The sequence below is a fragment of the Macaca thibetana genome, chromosome 11 (assembly GCF_024542745.1).
Source record: "Macaca thibetana thibetana isolate TM-01 chromosome 11, ASM2454274v1, whole genome shotgun sequence".
In the NCBI taxonomy this organism is placed as follows: domain Eukaryota; kingdom Metazoa; phylum Chordata; class Mammalia; order Primates; family Cercopithecidae; genus Macaca; species Macaca thibetana.
Window position 1 is genome coordinate 101,569,633 of NC_065588.1, and position 25,367 is coordinate 101,594,999.

General features: G+C 41.5%; 1 protein-coding gene across 1 annotated transcript in view; it reads left to right on the forward strand.

Moving 5' to 3' along the window:
• Positions 1-25,367, forward strand: part of C11H12orf75 (chromosome 11 C12orf75 homolog) — a 37,504-nt gene that overhangs the window by 11,476 nt on the left and 661 nt on the right. Inside the window, exons 2-4 of the mRNA XM_050748514.1 lie at positions 7,578-7,602; positions 24,317-24,352; positions 25,121-25,200. Of these exons, the coding sequence (XP_050604471.1) occupies positions 7,578-7,602; positions 24,317-24,352; positions 25,121-25,200 (141 nt within the window). The remainder of the gene's footprint in view (positions 1-7,577; positions 7,603-24,316; positions 24,353-25,120; positions 25,201-25,367) is intronic.

Below are 25,367 nucleotides of genomic sequence, written 5' to 3' on the forward strand. Positions count from 1 at the left end.
TATACCTGGAGTATGAATAATTCTTTGCTGAAATAAATACAGCATGATGCAATCTCGGTGTGATTCATAAAGCCCTTCAAGACTGTTCAGAATCTTAGCCACTACTAGGACAAATACAATTTTTATATGAAACGTAAAGAATGTCTGAGAAGTTTTTTTTTTCCCTTCCTGACACCTAATTCTTCGACACCAAGTGTCCTGCAATTCAATTCAGTTCTAACACTACCTGGAGTTAGCGTCAGCCTCCACAGGTTTAATGGGTCGGTCCCACAAGACTGCCCTCCCTTCAGACACTAGTTGCAAATATTGGGCTTCCAGGTTGCCACACTTCTGTCAACTTGGCTATAGATCTGGTTGTCTTCACAAATCATCTCAGGCTCAATGATTTGCTAGAATAGCTTACAGGACTCAGGAGGATACTTTCCCCATGTTTATTGTTTGATCATAAAGGGTCTGAATGAACAGCCAGTGGAAGAGGTACTTGGGGAAGTCTGGAAGTATCCCAAGTGCAGAAGCCTCTGACCCCAGTGGAGTTGGGCTATGCCACAGTCCTGGTGCATAGATATCTTCACTAACCTGGAAGCTCACTGAATCCAGTAATATGGTTTGGCTGTGTCTCCACCCAAATCTCACCTTGAATTGTAATAATCCCCACATGTCAAGGGCTGGGCCAGATGGAGATAACTGAATCATGGGGGTGGTTCCCACATTCTGTTCTCATGGTAGTGAATAAGTCTCATGAGATCTGATGGTTTTATAAATGGGAGTTGCCCTGCACAAGCTCTCTTGCCTGCTGCCATGTAAGATGTGACATTGCTCCTCCTTTGTCTTCCACCATGACTGTGAGGCCTCCGCAGCCATGTGGAACTGTGAGTCAATTAAACCTGTTTCCTTTATAAATTACCCAGTCTAGGGTATGTCTTTATTAGCAGCGTGAGAACAGACTAATACATCCAGTTATTTTGAGGTTTTCGTAGGAGCTGTGGTTTGAATGTGTTCCCCAGCATGTGCTGGAAATTTAATCCCCAATGCAGTAGGGTTGGGAGATAGGGCCTAATAAGAAGTGATTAGGGCTTGAGGGCTCTGCTCTCATGAATGGATTAATGTGTTTAATCATCAGTAAACTGGGGGACGAATGGAGTGGGTTGGTTATTGAGAGTGGGTTGGTGTTTGAGAGAGTAGGTTGGTTACTGAGAGAGTGGGTTGTTATAAAAGCAAGTTTGGCCCCTTCTTGCTCTCTTGCTGTCTTGCCCTTCTGCCTTCCTATGTGGGATGAAGCAGCATAAAGGTCCTCACCAGATGTGGGCCCCTCAATCTTGGACTTCCCAGCCTATAGACTATAATAAATAAATGTTATTTTCTTTATAAATTATCTGGTCTGTGGTATTCTGTAACAGCAACACAAAAAAGGACCAAGACGCAAGCATGACTGGTTAAATCCTTGGCCACTGGTAATTAACTCAATCTCCAGCCTCTCTTCTCTCTCTGCAGGTGGCAGGGTGGAGCTCAATGTTCCAAGCTTCTAATCAAGGCTTGGTCTTTCTAGCAAACAGCCCCCATCCTGAAGCCATATAGGGCTTGGCCAAGAGTCATCTCATTAGAAGCCTCACAGAGAGGCTTCTGTCACTCATCATTCAGGAAATTCCAGGGGTTTTAGGAGCTCTGTGCCAGGAACCAGGGACAAAGACCAAATATCTTATGATGAAACCACAATACTAGATTAAGTTTTTTGAATGTTTGAATGGATTGGGTTTGCTATGCATTTTTAATTAATTGAGACTTCTGTCATTGAGACTCATGAATAAAATGTTAAAATCTTCAAAAGTGTAGAAAGTAAAAGCTAAACACAGCCAAGGTGAGAAGTGATACTGTAAACAACCAACAGTGATGGAAATGTCCTTCCTTACATTCTATTTACAATCACTGTTTGTTACTGAAACTGCATATAATACTTTCCTGAGAACAAACCTTTCCCCTCTCCATTTTTAGGAAGATATTTAAAATTATGATTATCATTTCTACAGTTTTGGGAAATAGTCATTAAATCTTTTGACCCCCTCTCCCCAAATTATAATAGTCTCTCTCTATTTTTTGGTGTGTTTTTTTCCCCACAAGAAACACTGTTACCTTTTTTTTTCATTTCTACTTCTCCTGAGGCCTAGGCCCATTGTATTAACCCACCAAGGTTATGTTTAAACAGTAAGGAGACAGTTTGGCAGGACATGAAGTGGTATTAGGATGAATGCTGTATCCTTGTGGTCTGGAAAAAAATAGATGTAACATTATACATATTTGTTTAATAAATGATAAAGCACACGAACCACAGATACAGTTTAAAGCAAATGAGATCTTGCCACTATCTAATTTTGATCAAAGTACTTTTTGCATAATTACTTCGATTAGGGTTTGCCATTTGGTTAATTACAATAAATATATAAGTGAAGTATGATTAAAAGGTTGCAGTGAGGGTAATTTTATTTCTGATCATTCTATGATTTTATACTTTTGCAGGACAAATAAACTTATGCTTTGCATTTTACATACTGAGGTACTCTGATAGTTTTGTTCAGGGTTTCCAACATTTGCAACCTTTTTTTTTTTTTTTTCTTTTGGGAAGTTGTGTGTTAGGGAGTCATATTCTCATTACCCTGGTTACAGGCTTCTCAATAACCACCATGTTACCTTGCTTCTAAGATGCACATTTTCTCCCCTATTAAAAAATGGAGCACATTTTACAATCATACACACACACACACACACACACACACGCACGCACACTCTTCATGTAGTGTTTCTGACTTCTTTGCCCCACCCCTACCATTGCAGTTATTCTGTTGATGATGCCCTTTCAAATGAGGGCTGTTTTAGAACAGAGGGAATGGTCTGTTGACTTTGTTTTAAATGGTGACACCACGCATCTCTCTTGGGTCTGCTGGGATGTTAAATGGTGAGCCCAGCAGCGAAGAGGCCCTTGATGGTGCCCATAGCTTGGTGTAATCAAGGTGAAGTGGATGGAGAGTTCTTGATGCTGATTAAAATAAGCACTGAATGTACAACATGTGGCCATTTGTAAACTCATTTCTCATTTCACACACATTACTGTGCTTTGCCTTCCTAGCTGCATTTGTTGACCCAGTAGGTCCTCATTTACTAGATGCTGAAACAAAGTGATTTAGTGACTGTCAGACAGACATTGGAGCAGGGACCCGACTCCTGTCATCTGCCTTCCGATTCCATGCGGTTCTTACCCCATCCCCCTGCTGCCATTCCTGAGATGTAGCAGGGCAGCCTTGGCCACTCTCTTCTTCCTGTGGATTGTACTGGATCGTCCCTCATCTTTAAATGTTGAGGACTCACCCGGGTGTGGTGGCTCATGTCTGTAATCCCAACACTTGGGGAGGCCAAGGCGGGTGGATCACTTGAGGTCAGGAGTTCAAGACCAGCATAGCCAACATGGAGAAACCCTGTCTCTACTAAAAATACAAAAAAAATTAGCTGGGTGTTGTAACAGGTGCCTGTAATCCCAGCTACTCAGGAGGCTGAGGCAGGAGAATAGCTTGAACCCAGGAAGCAGAGGTTGTGGTGAGCCGAGATTGTGCCACTGCCCTCCAGCCTGGGCAACAGAGTAAGACTCTGTCTCAAAAAAAAAAAATATCGAGGCCTCATGGTCCACATTATGATCATTGTTTTCTTCCTCTGTAAGACTTGCAGAATCAAAGGCTCACCTCTGGCTCTCCGTTCCCCTGACTACAGCAAAACCCAAACACATTCTTTATCCTTTTCCACAAAAATAAAAAAGAAAAGCTAAAAAGATAATATTTTCTTTTTAGATGTAAACTGAAAATTCTAAGCTCCCCCAACTGATTAAATGGACCCCTCCTCTTGGCCAAGGTCATTCCTAAGTTAACCTGAAAAACCAGTTCAGGCCTTGATGGAAGTGGGGATTGGACATGCCTCATTATACCCTCTTCCCTTTGAAATTCAGGCACAACCGATCAGCATTTAACATTAAAACAGACCTTAATAAGACTGACAAAGCAGACTCTTTGTGGCAATAAGATATCAACATGACAGCAGGCTCTAAAAGAAGTCAGGCCGGGTGTGGTGGCTCATGCCTGTAATCCTAACACTTTGGGAAGCTGAGGCAATTGAACTGCCTGTGCTCAGGAGTTTGAGACCAGCCCGGGCAACATGGTGAAACCCTGTCTCTATTAAAAAATACAAAGATAAGCCAGGTGTGGTGGTGCACTCTTGTAATCCCAGCTACTCGTGAGGCCGAGGCAAGAAAATAGCTTGAACCCAAGAGGCGGAGGTTGCAGTGAGCCGAGATGGCACCACTACACTCCAGCCTGGGTGACAGCATGAGACTCCAAAAACAAAAGAAAAGAAAAAAAAAAAAATCAAAGTATTTTATCCCAAAATATATTTCTTTGACGTATTTTGAAATGGCTAAGCAAAGTTGTCACTTGAGAGGAAAATCTATATTCTGTAGAGAAATTCTCTTTCCTTTCCAGGTCTTTTTCCTGATCTAGGAGAGAATTAGTGTCTGGCAGTTTTTTTTTGTTTTTTGGTTTTTTGGTTTTGTTTTGTTTTTGTTTTGAGACAGAGACTTGCTCTGTTGCCCAGGCTGGAGTGCAGTGGTGCAATCTCAACTCAATGCAACCTTTGCCTTCCGGGTTCAAGCAATTCTCCTGCCTCAGCCTCCCAAGTAGCTGGGATTATAGGTGCCCACCACCATGCCTAGGTAATTTTTGTATTTTCTTTTTAGTAGAGACAGGGTTTCACCATGTTGGCCAGGCTGGTCTTGAACTCCTGACCTCAGGTGATCTGCCTACCTCAGCCTCCCAAAGTGCTGGAATTACAGGCATGACCCAAGGTGCTGGCCTGCCACCTTTTAAAGTCTGATAAGAAACATTTAAAGGAGCTTCATATGGTGCCAGCCTGGCACCTTTTTAAGTCTGATAAGAAACATTTAAAGGAGCTTCATTGGCAAAATAAAACCTTGATCTCCGCAATCTCTAAATTCAGACAATTCCAGGAATCAATTGATTCCAGATCTTTAAATAAACTCTTGCAACCAGTTGCCAGCCAGGAAATCTTGGCATCCACCTGTGACCCGGAAACAACCCTCCCCCCATGCCCCCACCACCTTTGAGTTGTCCTGGACCAAACCAGTGTACATGGTCTAGATATCGATTGGCGTCTTGTGTCTCCCCACAACATATGAAACCAAGCTGTAGCCTGAGCACCTTCGACACATGTTCTCCAGACCTTCTGAGGCTGTGTCACAGGCTTTCCTAAACCTTGGCAAAATAAACTGAATTGATTGAGACCTATCTCAATATTTTTTGATTTACATAGATTTTCTTATAGATTCTCATGCTTGACTCTGAAATAAAACATTCATTTTCATGGGTTTATGGTGGCACTAATCTTTTGTTTATTTTTTTTTCTATCAAAAACACTATGTTGGCAGTTTTTCCTATGTTAAGACTTTTTTTTTAAGTTTAGGATTTTTTGGTTTAATAATCTCTGATTCTAAAGCAGTTTATATAATTTTAACAGTAATGGTGCCACAGAAATGTTTTTCCCTGAAGAAAGGAACTGAATTTATTGCAAAGTTTAGGTTTAGTCAAAGCCTTGAAAGAATTTGTTTGAGACATAGCCTCAATTATCTTTAGGATCAGCTTTTAATTTGCAGTATTACAGATGCAAAATGAATATCACTGTTGGATTGTTTTTGCAATTTGGCAGTAATTCCCCCACAGACTTATTTACTTACTTTGTAGCGCATCTTCCTTTATTCTTATACCTCTGTGACTGTGCAGGAATTATTTTAATTTCTATTTAATATATATCAAAATTGAAATATTAAGTGTGACGTCTAATAACTTAGTGTGCTATTTTTATGTGCCAGCTTTGTGTTAAGTGTTTACATTGTCTTTTTACACATTGTCTTTTTAAATCTTCACAATAACCTTTGAGAAAGATACTCTCTTACCCTCATTTGACATAAGGGTTATTTGACATAAGGGTTATCATTTGACTTAAGAGGTTAAAGGATGTTAAATACCGTATATCTTGTAAGAGTTGGAACCCAGTACTGTGCCTCCCGGATAAAGATATTGAGAGGAGTAAATGTGGGCAGAGAATCTGTGAGAAGTAATGGGGATGGGCACCGGAAGAGATGGGCTGTCTTTTTCACATGGGTGGTGTATTAGGGTTCTCCAGAGGGACAGAACTAATAGGACAGATAGATATATATATACGCAGGAGAGTTTATTAAGGAGTATTGACTCACATGATCATTAGGTGAAGTTCCACAATAGGCCGTCTGCAAGCTGAGGAGCAAGGAAGCCAGTCCAAGTCCCAGAACCTCAAAAGTAGGGAAGCCACCAGTGCAGTCTTCAGTCTATAGCTGAAGGCCCATGAGCCCCTGGCAAACTACTGGTCTAAGTCCAAGAGTCCAAAAGCTGAAGGACATGGAGTCCGATGTTCGAGGGCAGGAGGCAGCCAGTATGGGAAACAGATGAAGGCTCTAAGACTCAGCAAGTCTGCTCTTTGCACTTTCTCCTGCCTGCTTTATTCTAGCTGTGCTGGCAGCTGATTAGATGGTGCACACCCAGATTAACAGTGGGTCTGCCTCTCCTAGTCCACTAACTCAAATGTTAATCTTTTTTGGCAACATCCTCACAGACACACCCAGGAACAATACTTTGCATTCTTCAGTTCAATCAAGTAGACATTCAGTATTAACCATCACAGGTGGGAAGCCAATGGGAGCAGACTTAAGAGACACATGTGACTCTTTTTGGAACTAAGCTCGTGTCTTTGAGGCTTCCTAATTCATTTAGCTCATTGCTTGCATTGGTGCAGTTTGACTTAACCATGCCATGCAGACATCAACGTAGAAGGTGTGTGGCTTAGAAAAAAAAATGTTTCTCGAAGTCTGCCAGTTTTGAAATACATAAAATGGGAAGCTGGGTTAACATGATCTGTAAAATCTTTTTGAGAACTGGCACCATGTAATTTGCAGGAATTCTTAAAGATGGATGGAATAGATTCCAAAGCTAAGATTTGAAACTTAAACTAAATTTGAGATTTAAGATTGGAATTTGAGGCCGGGTGCAGTGGCTCATGCCTGTAATCCTAGCACTTTGGGCAATCAAGGTGGGAGGATTGCTTGAGCCCAGGAGTTGAAGAGCAGCCTGGGCAACATGGTGAAACCCCATCTCAAGAAAAAATACAAAAATTAATCAGGCATGGTGGTATGCACCTGTATTCCGAGCTACCCAGGAGGCTGAGATGCGAGGATCACTTGAGCCCAGGAGGCAGAGGTTGCAGTGAGCCGAGATTACATCACTGTACTCCAGCCTGGGCAACAAAGTGAGACTGTGTCTGGGAAAAAAAAGAAAAGATTTTATGATTTTCTGCCCTCCTTTCTCTGTTTTTGAAAAAATTTTTAAACCCATTTTCTTGTCTCTTCAGGAATATTACTGTATTTTGGTTAGGTATTAGACAACATTTTTGTAGCAATACTATCACACCAATACAAACCTATCTTCTTTTTTCTCTAGGCCCTGCAGGAGCAGCCAAAGATGTGTAAGTATTGAATATTAATGATTTTATAAGCTGTCTTTCTGAGGAAGTTGCTGTTTTTCATGATTATGACATTTAGATCTTTGTGAGTATGGCTGAAAAGACATGGAAATACTTTGTATATAACGCACATGTCAGGATGATCATTTGGTTGTAACTAAAGTGCTATTTGGAGAACATTCTTTATGCTTTTCATAGCCGGGCACTTTAACTCAGGATCTTAAGAAGGGGAAATGTTGAATTGTGTTTCCATCCCAACTTGTGTAGAGTTTTTTTTTTTTTTTTTTTTTTTTTTTTTTTAGTTAAAAGCAAGTGATTATAGGAGAAACAAGCATGTAGCTCCTATGACTATGCAGTGTTTTAGAGTTAGCTGGGGAGGAAAGACTGGGGCCAAACAGTTACCAAGTACACATTGAATTTTTTTAAAGTTGATAACTAGATATTCAAATGAATATATAGGGCCGTTCAACATAGTCACCATTGAGCTATCTTTAGAGCACCGTACATTTAATAATGGGCATCTCCCTGTGGAGAGATCGGGAGGTCAGGAGCATTCGGGATTTCCATGCCCCCTCTCTCTGCATCCTCCTGTCTCTAATCTAGCTATAGCAAGGACACTGCAGCAGTTCACTCTTTAAGACGATTTCTGGTTACCCAGTGAAGGGTGGGATCAACGGTTCCACCCAAAACTGGGTTGGATGTCAAGACTGATTCACCACATCTCAGGAGGGTACAGAAAGGTGTATTATTCACATGAGGCTTTCTGGGGAGAGCAGGGCAGCCATCCAAATGGGTCTGGTTTTTATTTTGGTTGGAGAATGGGCTGGGCTGAGGCTACTTATGAATGGGCAGAGGTTTGATCTTCCTGCTGGCACAGGGAAGAATTGCCCCCACTTTCTTATTGGCTTACATCGATGTGGGGCAAAAGGGGAGTGGTGGGGCTCAAAAGCTGTCCATGGTCAAATATCAAAGATAGGGCCAGGTGCAGTGGTGCACACCTGTAATCTGAGCACTTTGGGAGGCCGAGGTGGGTGGATCACTTGAGGTCAGGAGTTCAAGACCAGCCTGGCCAACATGGTGAAACCCTGTCTCTACTATCTCTACTAAAAATACAAAAAATTAGCCAGGCGGGGTGGCGGGCCCCTGTAATCCCAGCTACTTGGGAGGCTGAGGCAGGAGAATTGCTTGAACTGGGAAGGTGGAGGTTGCAATCAGCCGAGATCACACCACTGTACTCCAGGCTGGGTGACAGAGCCAGACTCTGTCTCAGAAAAAAGAAAAAAAAAGAGTCAGACTTTATTTCTTACTACAAAGAATTTAGAGAAGATGAGAATGGGATTGTAAAGCTTTCTGGGAATTAAATATTTGAATATGCATTTTTAAAATTAGGACTTTAGATACAAAGGAAGCAGTAGTCGATGGCTTCTAGCTCCTGGTTGCCGTGTTGGAGTTTATTACCCAAACATTTAGCAACAGCGAGTTCTGCACCCTGACCGTATTCCTATTATTGCAATATTTCGGTCTCTCCTTCAGTCTCTCCCTTTAGTTTCTATATGTGTGGCCACATTAATTTTCCTCAAGCACTGCCCTGCACTTGTGTAGGACCTCTGCTCAAAACCTTTCAATTATTCCCATCGTCCTCTGGACTGAACCCAGGATTTATTAGGAATAGGAAGAGCATTTATGTTTTAGCCTCAAACTGACTGGCTCGCATGGTGTGGGAGGAGATCCTGCAGTGGGGAGCGAGCAGAGCCCAGGGCCAGGAGGGCTGTGCAGAGCTGCTCCAGGCCACTGTTCTCAGGGGCTCCTGCGACCTCATGCTTCTTGCTCCTGTCATTGTGTTTTGTTTTACCGTGCCCACTGCCTGGAATGGCCCTTTCCCTTTCTGTTTATAGAAATGCCATCTGTTCTGCAGGGATTGTGTGTTATCCTTCGTGAGAAGTATTTCCTGGCTCTCTCAGCTGCATAGCATGTCTTTCTCCTCAGAACCTTCACAGCATTTTGGACCTTTCTTGTGAGGCATTGTGTTGCGTTTATATCGTAGTTCTTCACATTCTTGTCTTTTCTCCCTTGGGGATTGAGAGTGGGGAAATGCCTTATTTTATTGTGCTCTAGAGTTATTCATGTCATGCTTTGATCATAGTTTGTGTTGAATAAATAGTTGTTGAATCAGTTCCATCATTGCTCTTCAAGGGCGGAGTGATTTCATGACATCTTTCTTTTTCTAATAAAATTTAGTGATGATTTTGTCAACAGAATTAACTGTTCCAGGATGTGAGATGCCATGTAACTACTTAACTATTTCACTATTTAAAATCCTAAATTCTTCAGATTTAGGTTTTCTATGACTGTACCTCATTCTATGTCCTATAACTTTAAAATAAAATAATTTATTAAATAAATGACCTTTTAAAAACAAATGCAGTCAATTTAACTGGAAAAAGTTAAAGAACATTATAATATTATTTTTCCTTACACAAAAGGTATATTCAAACATGTTCAATTTTTTAACTGGAAGCTATAGATTTATAAATCTTGACTATAGTATTAGGTGATGCCATGAATGAATGACAAGCTAAGAAATTAAGATGACTTAATTTTTTTGTTATGCACATTAAATTTTTTAAAAATCTAAACAGACTGATCCCAAACCAGAAGAACTGGCCAAAGTAATAGAATAAGTATTGAGAGTAAAGAATTTTGAAAAGGGGAAACACAATATTATGCAGACCACAGAAAAGTCTTTGTGGGAAAATGGTAGTTATTTTTGGAAGCCAGAAATACTATATATTTAAAAAATCAATTCTCTAGGAAAGGTCTGCAATTTTTACTACTACTCCTTTTTCTTATTTATTTGCTGCTTTCCATAGGTGAGAAGTCAGTATATAATAACAAATAAAATGATGTATCTGTCCTGAAGTAGGTCACTGTCTACTAGGGACCAAAATACAGTGTGGTAAGTGCTAATTATTCCAATATTCAGAATTTAATGCTAGTCTTGGAATTGAAGAATGAACAAGAGTTCATGCAGAAAAGGGGAAAAATGGCAACCCAGGGCAGAGGACAAGCATGAAAAAAGGCATGGGAGTGCAAGAAAACAGTAGGTCTGAGAACAGCCAACCAGGTGGTATCCCCTGGAGCCTGTGGTACAGTCTGGGCAGAAGTGAAAGATGAGGTTGATGGGCAGGCCTGCCTTGTGAAGGGCCTTGGGTGCAAGGCCAATAATTGTGCTTGGTTTTTTTTATGCATTCAAGAGCTGATAGAGATTTTAAGGTGGAGGAATTAAATGATTATGTTTGAGTTTTAGGGCAGTAACACCCAAAGCAGTGTGACACATAGGATGAGGGAGGGTGCAGGCACAGAGGAATAATGGAAGTGAGGCTACAAGAGGGTCAAATGGCAGAGGGAAAGAAGAGATGATGCAAACAAGGTGCATTAGAAAATGCAATTGATAAGATTTGTTTAATGACTTAATGGGGAAGGAAAGGAAAAAAAAAAAACTACCATATCTGAGGATAATGCTGCAGTCAAACTTGAGCCAAGGGAAGAGATGGCTGATAGTCCAAAGAGGTCATGGGGGCTGAAGGAGGAAGGGAAGTCATTGCGTGTGGCATGATGGCCACATTGGTCACCCTGGGGACTGTAGTTTCAGTTGAGCAGTGTGAATGATAACCAAGTCGAAGTGGAAGTGAACCAGGTGCGAGGAAGTGGAGAGAGTGATGTGGGTCTTTGGTTTTATGCTGCTTGACAGTAAGGAATGGAGGGATGTTGGTGGCTTTAAGAGGAGGCAAATTTTCAAAATATACTGTGTTATAAAAAGAATACCAAGGAAATTTGGAAAGTACAGGAAAGTATTTTTTAAGAGAAAAATTCAGTTAGAATACCAGAGACAATCATTATGAACATTTTACACTTTTCTTCAAGTGTTTTTTGGTTATTTGTTTCTGCCCAGTTGTGAGTGTGGTTGATTTTGTGTATTGAAGTTTGTTTTTCCTTTTGTCTTTTTTTAAAAATTATTTTTTGGCATGGAGGAGGCATGGATATTGCTGTAGGCTAAAAGGCAGGAACCAGGAGAGTAAGAAAAAACTGATGGTAGTTTGGGGAGTGGGTTTTTCTCTGGTGGTGGAGAGAATAACGATGTACATAGGTCCTACAACAGGCTAGAGAACTCAAAACCTAGCTAGGTTCACCTTCAGAACTTGAAAGCGTGGTTGACAATGTCTAGAAACTTAATCATCATAAGAAAAGCCTACATGTGTATCAGAAAACAAGCCTTTCTTTTCCTCTCTTTCTGTCTCTTTCAAATTAAATCACAGTGCAGTAACACACTGAACAAAACAAAAAAAGAAGTGAATTCAAGGTAATGACATTCGGCTGCTTTCACAAACCTGCGAACATCAACCATGTTCTTATTTTAGTGTGGCAGATTCTCAGCTATTTGGCACCAATAGGCTGCGTTGGGATATTTTTGGTAGGAAATGGTAGAAGCCCAGTTTAAACTGGCCTAAACAAACAAACACAAAGGAATTTATTGGCATGTGGTGTGGAAAAGCTCCAGGGACTTGGCTGTAGTCACAGCTGGATCCAGGTGATCAAACGACAGGAAGAAACTCTCTTCTCTGCTTTCGTCTTCATTCTTAGGCAGCTTTCCTCAAGTGGTGACAAACAGGACCAGTTTATATCTTATCAGCTTAGTAATTCCTGTGGAAAAAACAACTTCTTTTTCCTTGTAGTTTGATGAAAAGTCCTAGGGCTGGGCTTTCCTGGCCCGTTGGGGTCGTGTTCCTATCTCTGAATCAGTCAGTGGGCCAGGAGAATGTGGGGTTCTCATTGGCCAGGCTGCGGTCATGTGCTCACCATTGGAGCCAATCAGTATCATTAGCCCCCACCTAACCGGATGGCCAAAGAGCGGGGGTAATTCCCTACAGAAAAATTGGGATGCCGTTACCAAAAAAAGGGGAGAAATTGTAAGTGGGCCAGCAGAAACAATTGGAATTTAATTGAAAACATTTTTTCTTTGTAGATCAATTTTCGTGTTCTTAAAAAAGTCTTGATTTAAAGTTTAAGCAATATTTATAAGAATATTATGACTATGTTTCAAATAAGAAACAGTATTAAATAAGTTGACTCAAATATAATATTTGCTGTTGAAAATAAAAAACTATAGCCACTCAATGTAAACAATGTAATTCAAATACTTCTTTCACTTAAAACATGTACAGTGAATTTTATTGAGATTCTTTCCTTGGCAAAGCTATTTTATTTTTATGGAAGGTAGCAAATATAAAGAAAAATATTTTGGAATGAAATAACATAAAACCCATTGGCAATTTGTTTTTGTTTTTGCGTTTGGAAAAAAGAAATGATGAATCTCTTATGTTGAGTTTCTTGGGATCCTTTATAAATTTCCCATGTCTAATGCACCAATGTCAGCTGGGCCCTCTCTGCCCCTCATAGATACAGACCTGAGGGTGTCTGATGGAATCTTTTCTCATCCATGTACTAGGAGGGGAGGCTGTCTTCTGAGGGTGAAGAGGATGGGGTTGAAGTAGCATTGGAAAAGCCCGCATTTTGGAAGCAGAGAGACCTGTGTTTAAAATTCCCTTCACCATTTACTAGGTGTGTTACATCGTGTCCTTAGTATAATTATCTGTGAAATTGGGATAATGTAATAATTGTGCAGGGTAATCATCTTCATCATCATCATTCTTACAGTAGTAGCTAATCTTTACTGAGGACTGTGCACCATACACTGATTTCTGGCATTTTCTGTACATTATCTCCTTCCATACCCATGATAATCTGATGGACAGAATAATGATGTTTCATTTTACAGGTGAGGAGATGGGGAGCACAGAGGGCTGAAGTAACTGCTCGAGGGACAGATTACAAATACAGCATATTTAATATCCTAGGAAAATACTTGGCATCATGCTTGTTGCCCCTGGTGAATGACAGCTAGAATTATTAGTTTAAAATGTTGTTGAAAAACATTGGCAGGGCTTGTGACATAAATACTTGATGGCAGAAGACCCAGCATATTGAGGGCCTTGCTGTGGTTAGAAATCATATATTCCCATTGGTAGCCATGATGAGATTTTCCCCAGGTAGGACTCTGTGAAATAGGAGCAGGAAGAGAGAAAGCAGATGGACAGATTCATCCAGGGATGGAGAGGAATAGGTGGTGAACAGCAAGTGCTGCAGAAATATTTGACTGCAAGACGCATGCTAGGGAGAGAGGAAAAGGGAAGCACAAGGGGCTGATGAATGGGGAGGATGGGGAGGGATGGATGAACTGGAACTGATGATGCAATAAGAAAGCAGGCTTCTTGGGAATGACGGGACTGTCGAAAGGAAGATTTTTTTTTTCTCCCTAGGGAGTGGGATTTTCTACTCTAAAATGTGGTAAAATAGTTCGAAGAACTAAGCTCCATGGAGCAGCCATGGGAGTATGTTAGCAGAGCAGCACAGAAGCTGTTGGGATAGAGGAAGTCAGCAAAATGTGAGGTGAGAGGTTGGATGGGTGATTTTCATGAATTTTTTTTTTTTTTAGGCAGAGTCTTGCTCTGTCACCCAGGCTGGAGTGCAGTGGCACTATCTCAGCTCACTGCAACCTCCGCCTCCTGGGTTCAAGTGAGTCTCCTGCCTCAGCCTCCCAAGTAGCTGGGACTACAGGCGTGTGCCACCATGCCTGGCTAATTTTTGTATTTTTAGTAGAGACAGGATTTTGCCATATTGGCCAGGCTGGTCCCGAACTCCTGACCTTGTGATCCGCCCACCTCGGCCTCCCAAAGTGCTGGGATTACACGTGTGAGCCACCGTGCCTGGCTGTTTTCATGGATTTTAAAATTGACCTAGATAATGGTGCTCAGAAGGAAAATCTTTGGGTCAGGGTCAAAATCTTTGGTGCACTGGGGACAGTTGTGGCAGGGTTTAGGCTCCAGAGAGGAGAGGTTCTGGGTGAAAATGAAGTGGTCCCACCTGTAAGAGCTGTGTGGGGAGATGAGGAGCATGCTGGCTCCATCTCCTGTTAGGTGAAGCTGGGATAGGTGAGAACAAGATGCATATTCTTGAGGTTTTGAGAAAAGTGGTGCCAGCAAGGAAAAGCAAAATTTCTTAATGTAAGGAGATGAAGCGTGCACCCTTGCCTTATAGCAAATGATGCTTTTACAACCAATTATGAAATAATTCCTAACACTGTGTGCCCCTTAGTAAGAGAATAACGAGGAGGAGAGCCGGAGAGGACAGGGAATTTGCAGTCCAGCTCTTGATCCCTTGCTTCTGGACAAAGAGAAGTTGAAAGCATTCCTTTGAAGTGAATGTTACTCATGTTCTCCAGCCATACACGCTGGAAGAAAGAAAGGGACTAATATTGGCCAGTGGGCTCATCCAGGGAGAGAGATCAAAAGAAAACTGTCCAAAGAAGTTTTAAAATTGGGAAGAAATGAATGATATTAAACACAGGCCAAAACAGCCAATGGTAAAACAGAATTCATTGTGTAATTAAGGGTTTGCTAGAATGGATTGAAACCACCCCAAGGGGCAGGAACCAGCATGAAAAACATGTTATAAAGAAAATTAAATAATTTTATTTTATCTGGAGAATTGTAGTGTAGATGGAAGTAAACACAATCAATTAATAAACCTCTTCCAGAAGGTTATCATGAATGGTAACTGGAAACAGATTGGGAAAACCATGGTCTCCAGGGTTTCCATATTCAATTTTTACTGTTTACGAATCAAAATGAGTTTAGCCTGTTTAGTGACACTGCAAATATGGAAAAAGAAAAGACTACAGGCCTTTTATTTTTTGCTTTTTAGATCAGCTCTAATAAGAATAGCTACATATTTAGAACATTTTTCTTGATGAGTAAGTAAAAAATAAATCATTTCTTTGCCACATGACTTTGTTAATTCCAGAAGCCTAAGGGAAGTAAGAACTTTCTGAATTTTCAGGCAAGTTGTAGCAAGGATGACTTGGGAGATACTGTTTCGAGTGGCTGGCTGCTACCTAATATTTGTCATCTGTATTTGTCCTTGATCATGACATGGGTCCATTATTTCACTGTTAAAATCTTTAGGTCACTTAGGATAGCTGTTTTATACAACCCAGAAACTACGTAAATATAATGATGAAAAATTTTGACTGCCACATATTACTAAGAAAAAGATAGAGATTCCTATTTTATATATTAACTTTGGATAAGGTTTCCCTTAATGAAAGTGATAGTTATTGATAAGATAAATCATAGTAATGTAAAATGATTGTAAGGTTTGGGTGTTCCATACACATATTTGGTTTAAATAGGCATGCAAAAAATACATTAATTAAAAAAAAAGGACAGGTAGGTGAAAGCCCACCCACCCCAAAGAGCAGCCACAGAGACACGGTCATTTTGGAGGCAGCCCACCTTCCAGAACCCCGGCCTGCAGGAAGGTGGAGCTTATTTATCATTAGAGAGACATTCAGTGTCTGGTTCGTTCAGAAAAAGTCTGTGACCTTAGTGTAAAACAGAAGGGTGCATAACTACCCAGAGAATCTGGATCAGCACTGCTATTCACCCTGAGAAGGGTAAGAAGAGCACCGGCCTGGTTTTAGCAAGTTCACAGTAAGTGAGCTAGAAGTGGAATTAATAGAAACTGTCAGACAGAGGAAACCCAAAGCTATCCATCTGTAATCTGAGTTGCAGTGCTTGCCTTTGGTCAATTGCTTTTATTTCTTTTCTTCTTTCTTTTTCTTGCATGCCAAGTGTCAAGCCAACTTTGCTAAGGTACATATGACTAAACAGTATCTTACTCTACAAGAGTGAGTCGTATTTAAACCATCAACTGAGGATTTATCTTTTCAACAATCCCAAAAGACATTGAAAGTGGGGAGAATATGAGTTACGGGGTCCACCTTGAATAACACTTGTTTCTGCAAACAATTTTATTAACGCTGTGGGTGAAAGTCTGAATCAGAGCCCTGTAAGTGTGTGACCTTAGGCTAGGAGATGATTATGATACTCAACGGGTGGCTTGATCCTCGACTCATTCTTTCTCCTTGATCACCTGTTCTTTGATAAAAGAAGCTACATTTTTTGCTAACAAAAGACCTGATTTTAATTGAATGCCCAATGTATTTTCTGTGTGTGTGAGAGAGAGAGAGAGAGAGAGAGAAAAGGGGAGAGAGAGAGAGAGAAAAGGGGAGAAAGAGAGGGAGAGAGAGAAAAGGGGAGAGAGAGAGAGAGAAAAGGGGAGAGAGAGAGAGAGAGAGGAAAGGGGAGAGAGAGAGAGAGAAAAGGGGAGAAAGAGAGAGAGAGAGAGAGAGAGAGAGAGAGAGAAAGAGAAAGAGAGAGAGACTTGCTCTGTTGCCCAGGCTGGAGTGCAGTGGTGCGATCATGACTCACTGTAACTTCTACCTCCCGGGCTCAGGCAGTCTTCCCATTTCAGCCTCCTGAGTAGCTGGGACTACAGGTGCAAGCCAGCATGCCTGGCTACTTTATTTTGTATTTTTTGAAGAGACAGGGTCTCCCTTTTTTGCCCCAGCTGATCTTGAACTCCTGGGCTCAAGATATCTGTCTGCCTCGGCTGCCTGAAGTGCTGAGATTACAGATGTAAGCCACTGTGCTGGGCTCAGTGAATTTATTAAACCTGGTCCAAATTGGTGAATACATGGTTCTGTGGTTCTTAGGGAACGTTCTCATGGTTTAAAAGGTCTTATAGCTAGGCGTGGTGGCGCGTGCTTGTAGTCCCGGCCACTCAGGAGGCTAAGGTGGGAGAATCACTTGAGCTGAGGAATTCGAGACCAGTGTAGGCAACATAGTACAAGAAAATATACGTTAGCCAGGTGCGGGGTGTGCGCCCGTGGTCCCAGCTACTAGGGAGGCTGAGGTGGGAGCATTGCTTGAGCCTGAGAGGTTGAGGCTGCAGTGAGCTGTGATTGTGCCACTGCTATCCAGCCTAGGCTACAGAGCAAGACCCTGTCTCAGAAAAGAACAAAACAATAATAATAAATAAATAAATACAGGGTTTTCCTGATAAGATGGTATTTGAGGTTATGATTAAAAAGTATTTCACTCTTATGTTTTTTCAAATGTTGCATTGCTTTCCACAAATTTTTCAAATGATACAGATGATGAGAAACAACATTGTCTTGACACCAGAGAAAGCAATTTACCAATAGGTTTTCAGTCATGCTTACCCTGGAAAAACGAGCTTACTATACAAGTTTATTCTTCAGAGTAGTGGCTCGTGTGTAACTAGAACATGGAATCACTGCTCAGTAAATTAATGTAAATCCTTTAGTACTGGCTTCCTCCAGCACTCTTTGGACTCCAGAAGTCAGTCTTCCTTCTAAGATTGGCTCTGGGCACAGATGTAAAGCAGATGTTGTTTCGACCAAACCCCAGCCCTTGGTTCCAGTCCCTTCCCTTGGGTCTTCCTTCCCCTTTCACTTCTCTAATGGACTTAATGTCTAGCACAGGTCCCCTAGCAAGAGCAGTATTTGTCTTGATGTGTCATGTGCTTGTTTCCAGATTACCCTTGATCCCTTGGTACTTTGGGCTAGTTTCTCTTCCCCTGCATTGGCACCAACGTTTGACTCCATGGTTGTGAAATTGGAGAAGTCCTGAGAAGCCTCAATTCTTGGGGCCAGGCCAGAAGAAGTGGGAGGGAAACTGGTAGAATTCACCTTTTACTTTTTGTTTTTAGGTGATTTGGTTTATGGCACCTGATCCCTTATCTCCTCTAATTCTGCATTTTGGTTCTCTTGGTATAAGCCTTATTTTCAAGGTTTCTTCCCCATTTCTGGTCACTAAGTTGACCAGATTAAAGGGGTACTCTTGTTGTCCCCAAGTTGCCTCTCTCTCATTTTCCAGTGTTTAGTGCATTGGCTTGTGGGTGTCTGGGCATTGCTTCCTGAATTATGCCGTCCACCCCAGGAGGCTATTATTTAGAAGTGGATTACTACTGGCTGGGTGCAGTGGCTCACACCTGTAATCTCAGCACTTTGGGAGGCCAAGGCGGGTGGATCTCTTGAGGTGAGGAGTTCAAGACCAGCCTGGCCAACATGGTGAGACCCCATCTCTACTAAAAATACAAAAATCAGTCGGGCGTGGTGGTGTGTGCCAATAGTCCCAGGTACTTGGGAGGCTGAGGTAGGAGAATCACTTGAACCTGGGAGGCAGAGGTTGCCGTGAGCTAAGATCGCGCCACTGCACTCCTGTCGGGGCAACAGAGCTAGACTCCTTCTCCAGAAAAAAAAAAAAATTACGATCATACCATGAGCGATTTATCCTGGTTGCTGTTTGTCCACTTGCTCCTTTTCTGAGGGAGAAAGATTATGTTTAAACTGAGTTTGTAGAGATATTTGGACCAATTAACTCCCAAAGAGTGTGATCGAGTGCAGCAGCATAGCTTGACCTCTTTTCTAGTTTCAGCCACCGTGGACTGGCCTCGTCTTCACTTTGCTTATCTCCTCCAGCACAGAATAATTCAATCTCCAGGCCCTGCTCTCTGAGGGAAGATTCTAGAGGGTGAAGTCATCTCATTCCTTGCTCTTACTGATCTGCATTAGGACTGACTGCAGAGACTAGGGCCTTGCTGCCTCCTTCTGAGGACCTTCTGGGCCCTATCCGTGGCTGCTGTTTTCACAAGGCTGGGGAGGGTGTGGCTTTGTGTTCTGCTCTCCCTCCCCGTTTCTTTCTCTGGTTTGGGGGACAAATTTTGTAGTCCATCAGCAATCACAGCTGTAGACCATGCAGTGGTTACTGCCCTACAACTGGAGTTTCTGGTCAACTTAGTGACCAGAAAAGAAAATAATCGCATCCTTGGTGAAGAACGGAGTGGCTCATCCAGGAGCTTACGTGGCTGTGGATGTTCTGGCCTGAGTGTGACCATTTCCAGCAAGACATTCTGGATCCTCAGAGCTGAGGAAGGAGCAGACACTATTTTTATAACTTCTGAAACCTAACAGAAATCTACGTGTGCCTACAGTGATGTGTACCTGTAAATGTAAAATGTATTTGCCTTTGATTTGAATGACATAAGCTACCTGTGGGCACCTCAGTTATCCCATGCCCATCAGAAGCTCCTTTTGGCACTTAAGTGTCTAAGAAAATATTGACAAGTGAATTATTATAATTACTATTTTTTGAGATGGGGCCTTGTTCTTTCACCCGGGCTGGAGTGCAGTAGCATGATCTCAGCTCACTGCAACCACTGTCTCCCATGCTCAGGTGAATATCTGGGCTGCCTCATCTTAGATAGATCTTTATTTATTTATTTATTTTTTTTGAGACTGAGTCTCTCTCTATCGCCCAGCCTGGAGTGCAATGGCGCAATCTAGGCTCACTGCAACCTCTGGCTCCCAGGTTCAAGTGATTCTCCTGTCTCAGCCTCCCGAGTAGCTAAAATTACAGGCACACGTCACCATGCCCAATTAATTTTTGTATTTTTGGTAGAGACGGGGTTTCACCATGTTGGCCAAGCTGGTCTCGAACTCCTGACCTCAGGTGATCCGCCCGCCTCAGCCTCCCAAAGTGCTGGGATTAAAGGTGTGAGCCACTGCACCTGCCCTGTAGATCATTTTAAGAAATCAATGTACCTTTTTCACTCACAAGAGGGAGGCTCTTGTGATCCTTCCACCGCCACCTCCTATAGCTGGGACCACAGGCGCATACCACCACACCTGGCTAATTTTATTTTATTTTCTGTGTTCTTAGTAGAGACGAGGTCTTGCCATGTTGCCCAGGCTGAAATTATTAAGGCAGGTAAAATCTTTCAAAATAAGGAGTTTTGTGGAGGGGAAAAAGGTATGTTGATTTCTTAAAATGGTTTCCATATGGGGCACCCCCTATGTTTGGATAGCCAGGGTATTATTCAAAACTTGAGAACTTGAGAACAAGGATTCAAATCCCAAAGACTTTAAGTTTCTTGTAAAAGTGTTGAGTGATAAAATAAATTTAGCATCCCAATTTTGAATGGCCAGAGGATAATGTCCACTTCTCTTACCAAGAAATGACCTTATTGAAATGAGTCCCCCACACCAGAAGGTGTGCTTTTTAGACTTTTTAGACTATGGAGCCTAAAAGCCTAATAACCTGAGGCAATTGCATTGGCCTGTCAGGAGTTTGGCTTAACATGTCCGGGCTTTCCTTTTACCCGGCGTCTTTGTTGCTGTGTATTGACCCATTTTTTCCCTTACGCTAAAGCTTGTGCAGTTGGGGCAGGACCACGCCACCCCAGCAGGTAGGATGCCCGTGTCCCCTTGAACACTGGCTGGACAGCATTTGGTTCTCTCTCCAGGCAGCTCAACACAATGGCTTGGACCTATCCTTCCACAAGAAGAGTTGGTTTAGACCAACCACCACTTTCTGATTTAACCTTAGTCTGGACCTGGTTGTCCAGTTGAATAGATTCTAATGTAACTGCTCGTCAGGACAACCTTTGTACCTGCATAAAAGTGACTTATGTGGCAATTTGACAAGATCTGCAAAGATTGATGGTCCCTGGCAGCTGTCAGAGGTTGTTTCTCATGCTGATGAAACAGGCTAGGAGTCTTCTACCATCTCATTTCCGACTTTTCTTGAGTGGGATGATACAAATTGGAGAGCTCCAGCTACAGGAAGGTGCATGTTTCTCTAATGCAAATTAGCATGGGCCCACAGTGCATGAAGCAGGAATTAGGATCACACAAATCTGGGTTTGAATTCTGGCTCTATGACTTAGCTTCGTAACTTCGATCATGCTACTCAGTTTTTCATTTTTAAAATGTGAGCAGTACTGGCCTTGCAAGATTGTATGAGGATTAAATGAACTAATATAATAGAATTAGCAAAGTGCCAAGTATAGTTACACAATCAGGTTGAGAGATGGAGTGATGGTCAAAGCTTTTGCAAAAGCAGTATGGAGGTGAATTGCCCACTTTAGGAGAAGCCACTATGTTCGTCTTTCACAGGAAGTGTTTTTGACTTTTCCATCTTTCTACCTGAGAAGGAGAGTGGTGAATCAGAATATGGAGCATGGCTTTGGTGCCAGGTGGATGGGGTATGGATGTTGGTCATACTTGTTAGTCTTGTATGTTTATGAATTACATGGCTTTCTGTACCTGGTTCCTCAGGCCCAGGCTCTCAGAGCTGTTGTGAGGAATAGCATGGATGCACGTGCAGTGCCCTGCACTGTGCCTGACACACAGGAGGGACTCATGAATGACATCATTGTACCCATGGAGTCCTGGTCTCTAGTCCTAGTGTTGTAGAATAACTGTTTGTGGAAGGAATGGATGAAGTGACAGTCTTATACATGGAAGTGTGTATGCAAAGGCAGGCTTTACAACTCAGTGGAAGGTTTAAAAGAGTAGACGTCTGGCCGGGCGCGGTGGCTCATGCTGGTATTCCCAGCACTTTGGGAGGCCAAGGTGCACAGATCACGAGGTCAGGAGTCAAGACCAGCCTGGCCAACATGGTGAAACCCTGTCTCTACTAAAAATACAAAAATTAGCTGGGTGTGGTGGCACGTGCCTGGAATTCCAGCTACTTGGGAGGCTGAGGGAGGAAAATCGCTTGAACCAGGGAGTCAGAGGTTGCAGTGAGCCAAGATTGCACCACTGCACTCCAGCCTGGCGACAGAGCGAGACTCCATCTCAAAAAAATAAAAATAAAAAAAGAGTGGATATCTTATAAGGCTTTATAGGTGGTATTTTTTAAGATTTGGTGCTATATCTGAAGCTTAATTTATTGTCAAATAAATGTGGCAACTACATTATCCTTTCCTGCCAGTTATACGTGTAAGGTTGTTGATTAATTTTATAACGGAGAACACAGATTGAGTTTTAAGATATTGAATAATTTCACAGGAGAAAGTAAATGACTATTTTCCTACATTTGGGAAAGTGAAAATATATTTTAAAACCTTGAATATATCCTTAAGCACAGTTAAGCAAAAGGGGAAAGAATTAAAATAAACAAATTTGTAAATGGATGTGAAAAGAATAGTTGTGGCAGGAAATGTGTGGCATAAACGACCAGTTACACACAGGTTCATGTGATCTCATGAGAAAGTTAATCACTCAGGAGCAAAGTTAACAGTTCTTATCAGAACTTATCTTGAACAAGTTTGTCCTCATCATTTCTCCATGATCTATACTAAAGGATTATAAATCCATTTTAATTAAAAGTAGTGAACAACACTTTCTTATACCACATCAATAAGCATAACACCATTAGTACAACTTTGACACTTTCGAATTAAAAAACGATCCAGCATGAACAAGAGGTGAATGAAGCTGATAACCATCTGGTGCATTTAGGTTATATGCTCAGTTTGGGTGAATTCGGTCTCAAGATGGATTTTGTACTCTCTTGCAGTATTAGAGAGTTCACGGCCAGCGTTCACCAGATAATTGTTAAATCTGCACTTTCCTTCTTTATAGACTTGGACTTGCTGTTCCAATAAAGCAAAAATCTCATGCACATGTATAGTCACATTTGAAATATCACAACTTTTAAGTGGGTAAAATCAGAGTTAAGACAGTCTCTGAATCAGAAGAGTCAATGACGTTTAGATGTTTGCAGTCTGCTTTTTTCTCAACTGAAGCCCCTTAACATTACAATTTGAATTCAGCCAGATGCATTGGAATCTTGTTGAATTTTTTTTCTTTCAGAAAAGCAACTTATGTGTGCCAACTAGTGCTTCAAGGAAAGTGTCCTGATTCTCTTAGAAATATGCCAAGGAATTCTGGTAGAATATGGACTCCTTTTTTTTTTTTCTTTTTTTTTTTTTTTTTTTTTTGAGACCAGGTATCCCTCTGTTACCCAAGCTGGAGTGTAATGGCGTGATCTCTGCTCACTGCAACCTCCGCCTTCCGGGTTCAAAGATTCCTGTGCCTCAGCCTCCTGAGTAGCTGGGACTACAGACATCACCATGAGTGGCTAATTTTTGTATTTTTAGTAGTGATGGGGTTTCACCATGTTGGCCAAGCTGGTCTCGAACTCCTGACCTCAAGTGATCCACCCGTATCGGCCTCCCGAAGTGCTGGGATTACAGGCATGAGCCACCACACCTGGCCTGCATTCATCTTAATGCAAGGAGAGAATCTGTGCATTTTAAAGTAGTGATCCCCTCTAAATGTGTCCTTTTAAACATTTTCCCTGTCTTTGCAGTATATCATGTATGAAATGGCTCATGTTTTTAGATAAAAATAAATCAAATAGGCATTAACTCTTTTTGCACTGAAGAAATCTTTCAGTGCCTATAGTTGTGCCACTGAAGTGTCAGAAGAGATCTAAAATCATGTATTAGGTCTGGAAGAGACCTGAGGGGTCATCTGGTCAACCAGCTTATTTTACAAATGAGACACAGGCTGGCAGCTCGCCCACAGCCTGTCTGTCACACAGGGAGTAGGTGGTACACACACGACGATAACTCAGGCTTCTTTCCAATTTCAGCTGCCCTCAGTTTTCCATTTCATTTGGCAGTTGTGCATTTTGGCATTTGCTGTATTCACACATTTTGGTTTGTAGGAAATTACCAAGTTTTAATGTATGAACGATTGAGGTGAAGGCAGAATATTGTCACAGAAACACTTGATGGATAGTTTTGCTCCTCTGCTTAAGTCTGATGGAAACACTTGAAATAAAATTGACTTTAACTCAGTAGTCCCTTTTTCTCACAACCAAAAATGAAGTCCCCGACTATGTAACCAACTGTCTCATAGCAAATGTTTCTGACCTTTTAGAACAGAAGAATCCATAACAGAAGATGACAAGAGGAGGTATGTTTGGTGTTGCAGCTGGCTTTAGTTTGAATGGTTTTGGCCATACCTCATGGATTTAACACACTGTAGTACATTCCCAATAACACAGATTCCTCCAGGAAAACTATTGGCACAGAGAATACAGGTAGGGGCATATGGTCTGAAAAAGAACTTGCCCAGGATTCATCATCTTTCCTCCTTCCAAGCAAACTTGGTTTTTGTTCTATGCATGTGGCATGTGCTAATTTTCATCCTACGACGTTTGGGTGTGCTCTTCTCCCTAACTGGACGGCTTCCCTTCATTCTCTCAGCCTTCCCTGTCCTGCTACTTCTCTGATTAACTGCACTCCACCCTCATTTCTCTCTTGCTCTCTCTGCCCTCATTTTGTATCTCCCTATTAGTAAGATATCTTTGTGTATCCATAATGCCTATTGTCATACCACGTTGACCACTCTGAATTCTTGATAAATGTTAACTGTAACATGTCACTGTATAATATTTAATACTATACTAAATTGTAACATCCCAAATTATTTTCTTCTTTCTCATTACAAGTAAAATATCTAAAAATTCTAATGCAATACATCTTTCTTTTTTTTTAAAATAGCTTCTTTTTAACCTAGGAAACCAATTATATTCCCAAGGGCCATAATATTCTAGATTCTACTTTTGAAAAACCATGAGCTATTTTAATAATTATGTAATTGTTTGGAGTACTCCATGCTTCTGTTGCTTACTGTAAATAGAGAGTACCATTTAAATTGGTTTGATTTCTTTTTATCAAGAAACTATGGAGGAGTATATGTTGGCCTACCATCTGAAGCTGTCAATATGGTGTCCAGTCAAACAAAGACAGTTCGGAAAAGTAAGTGAAATCATGTGCTACTGATTTTCCGTTCTTATTTATTTTTGTGTTTTATGAAAAAGCATGAAATTTGTATTTCGGCTTGCTTGACTCAATCTATGTATTGGCCATAGTGAACCATGTATAAGTACTGTCTGTTCATTGCAGTCATTGGTTGAAATGGCTAC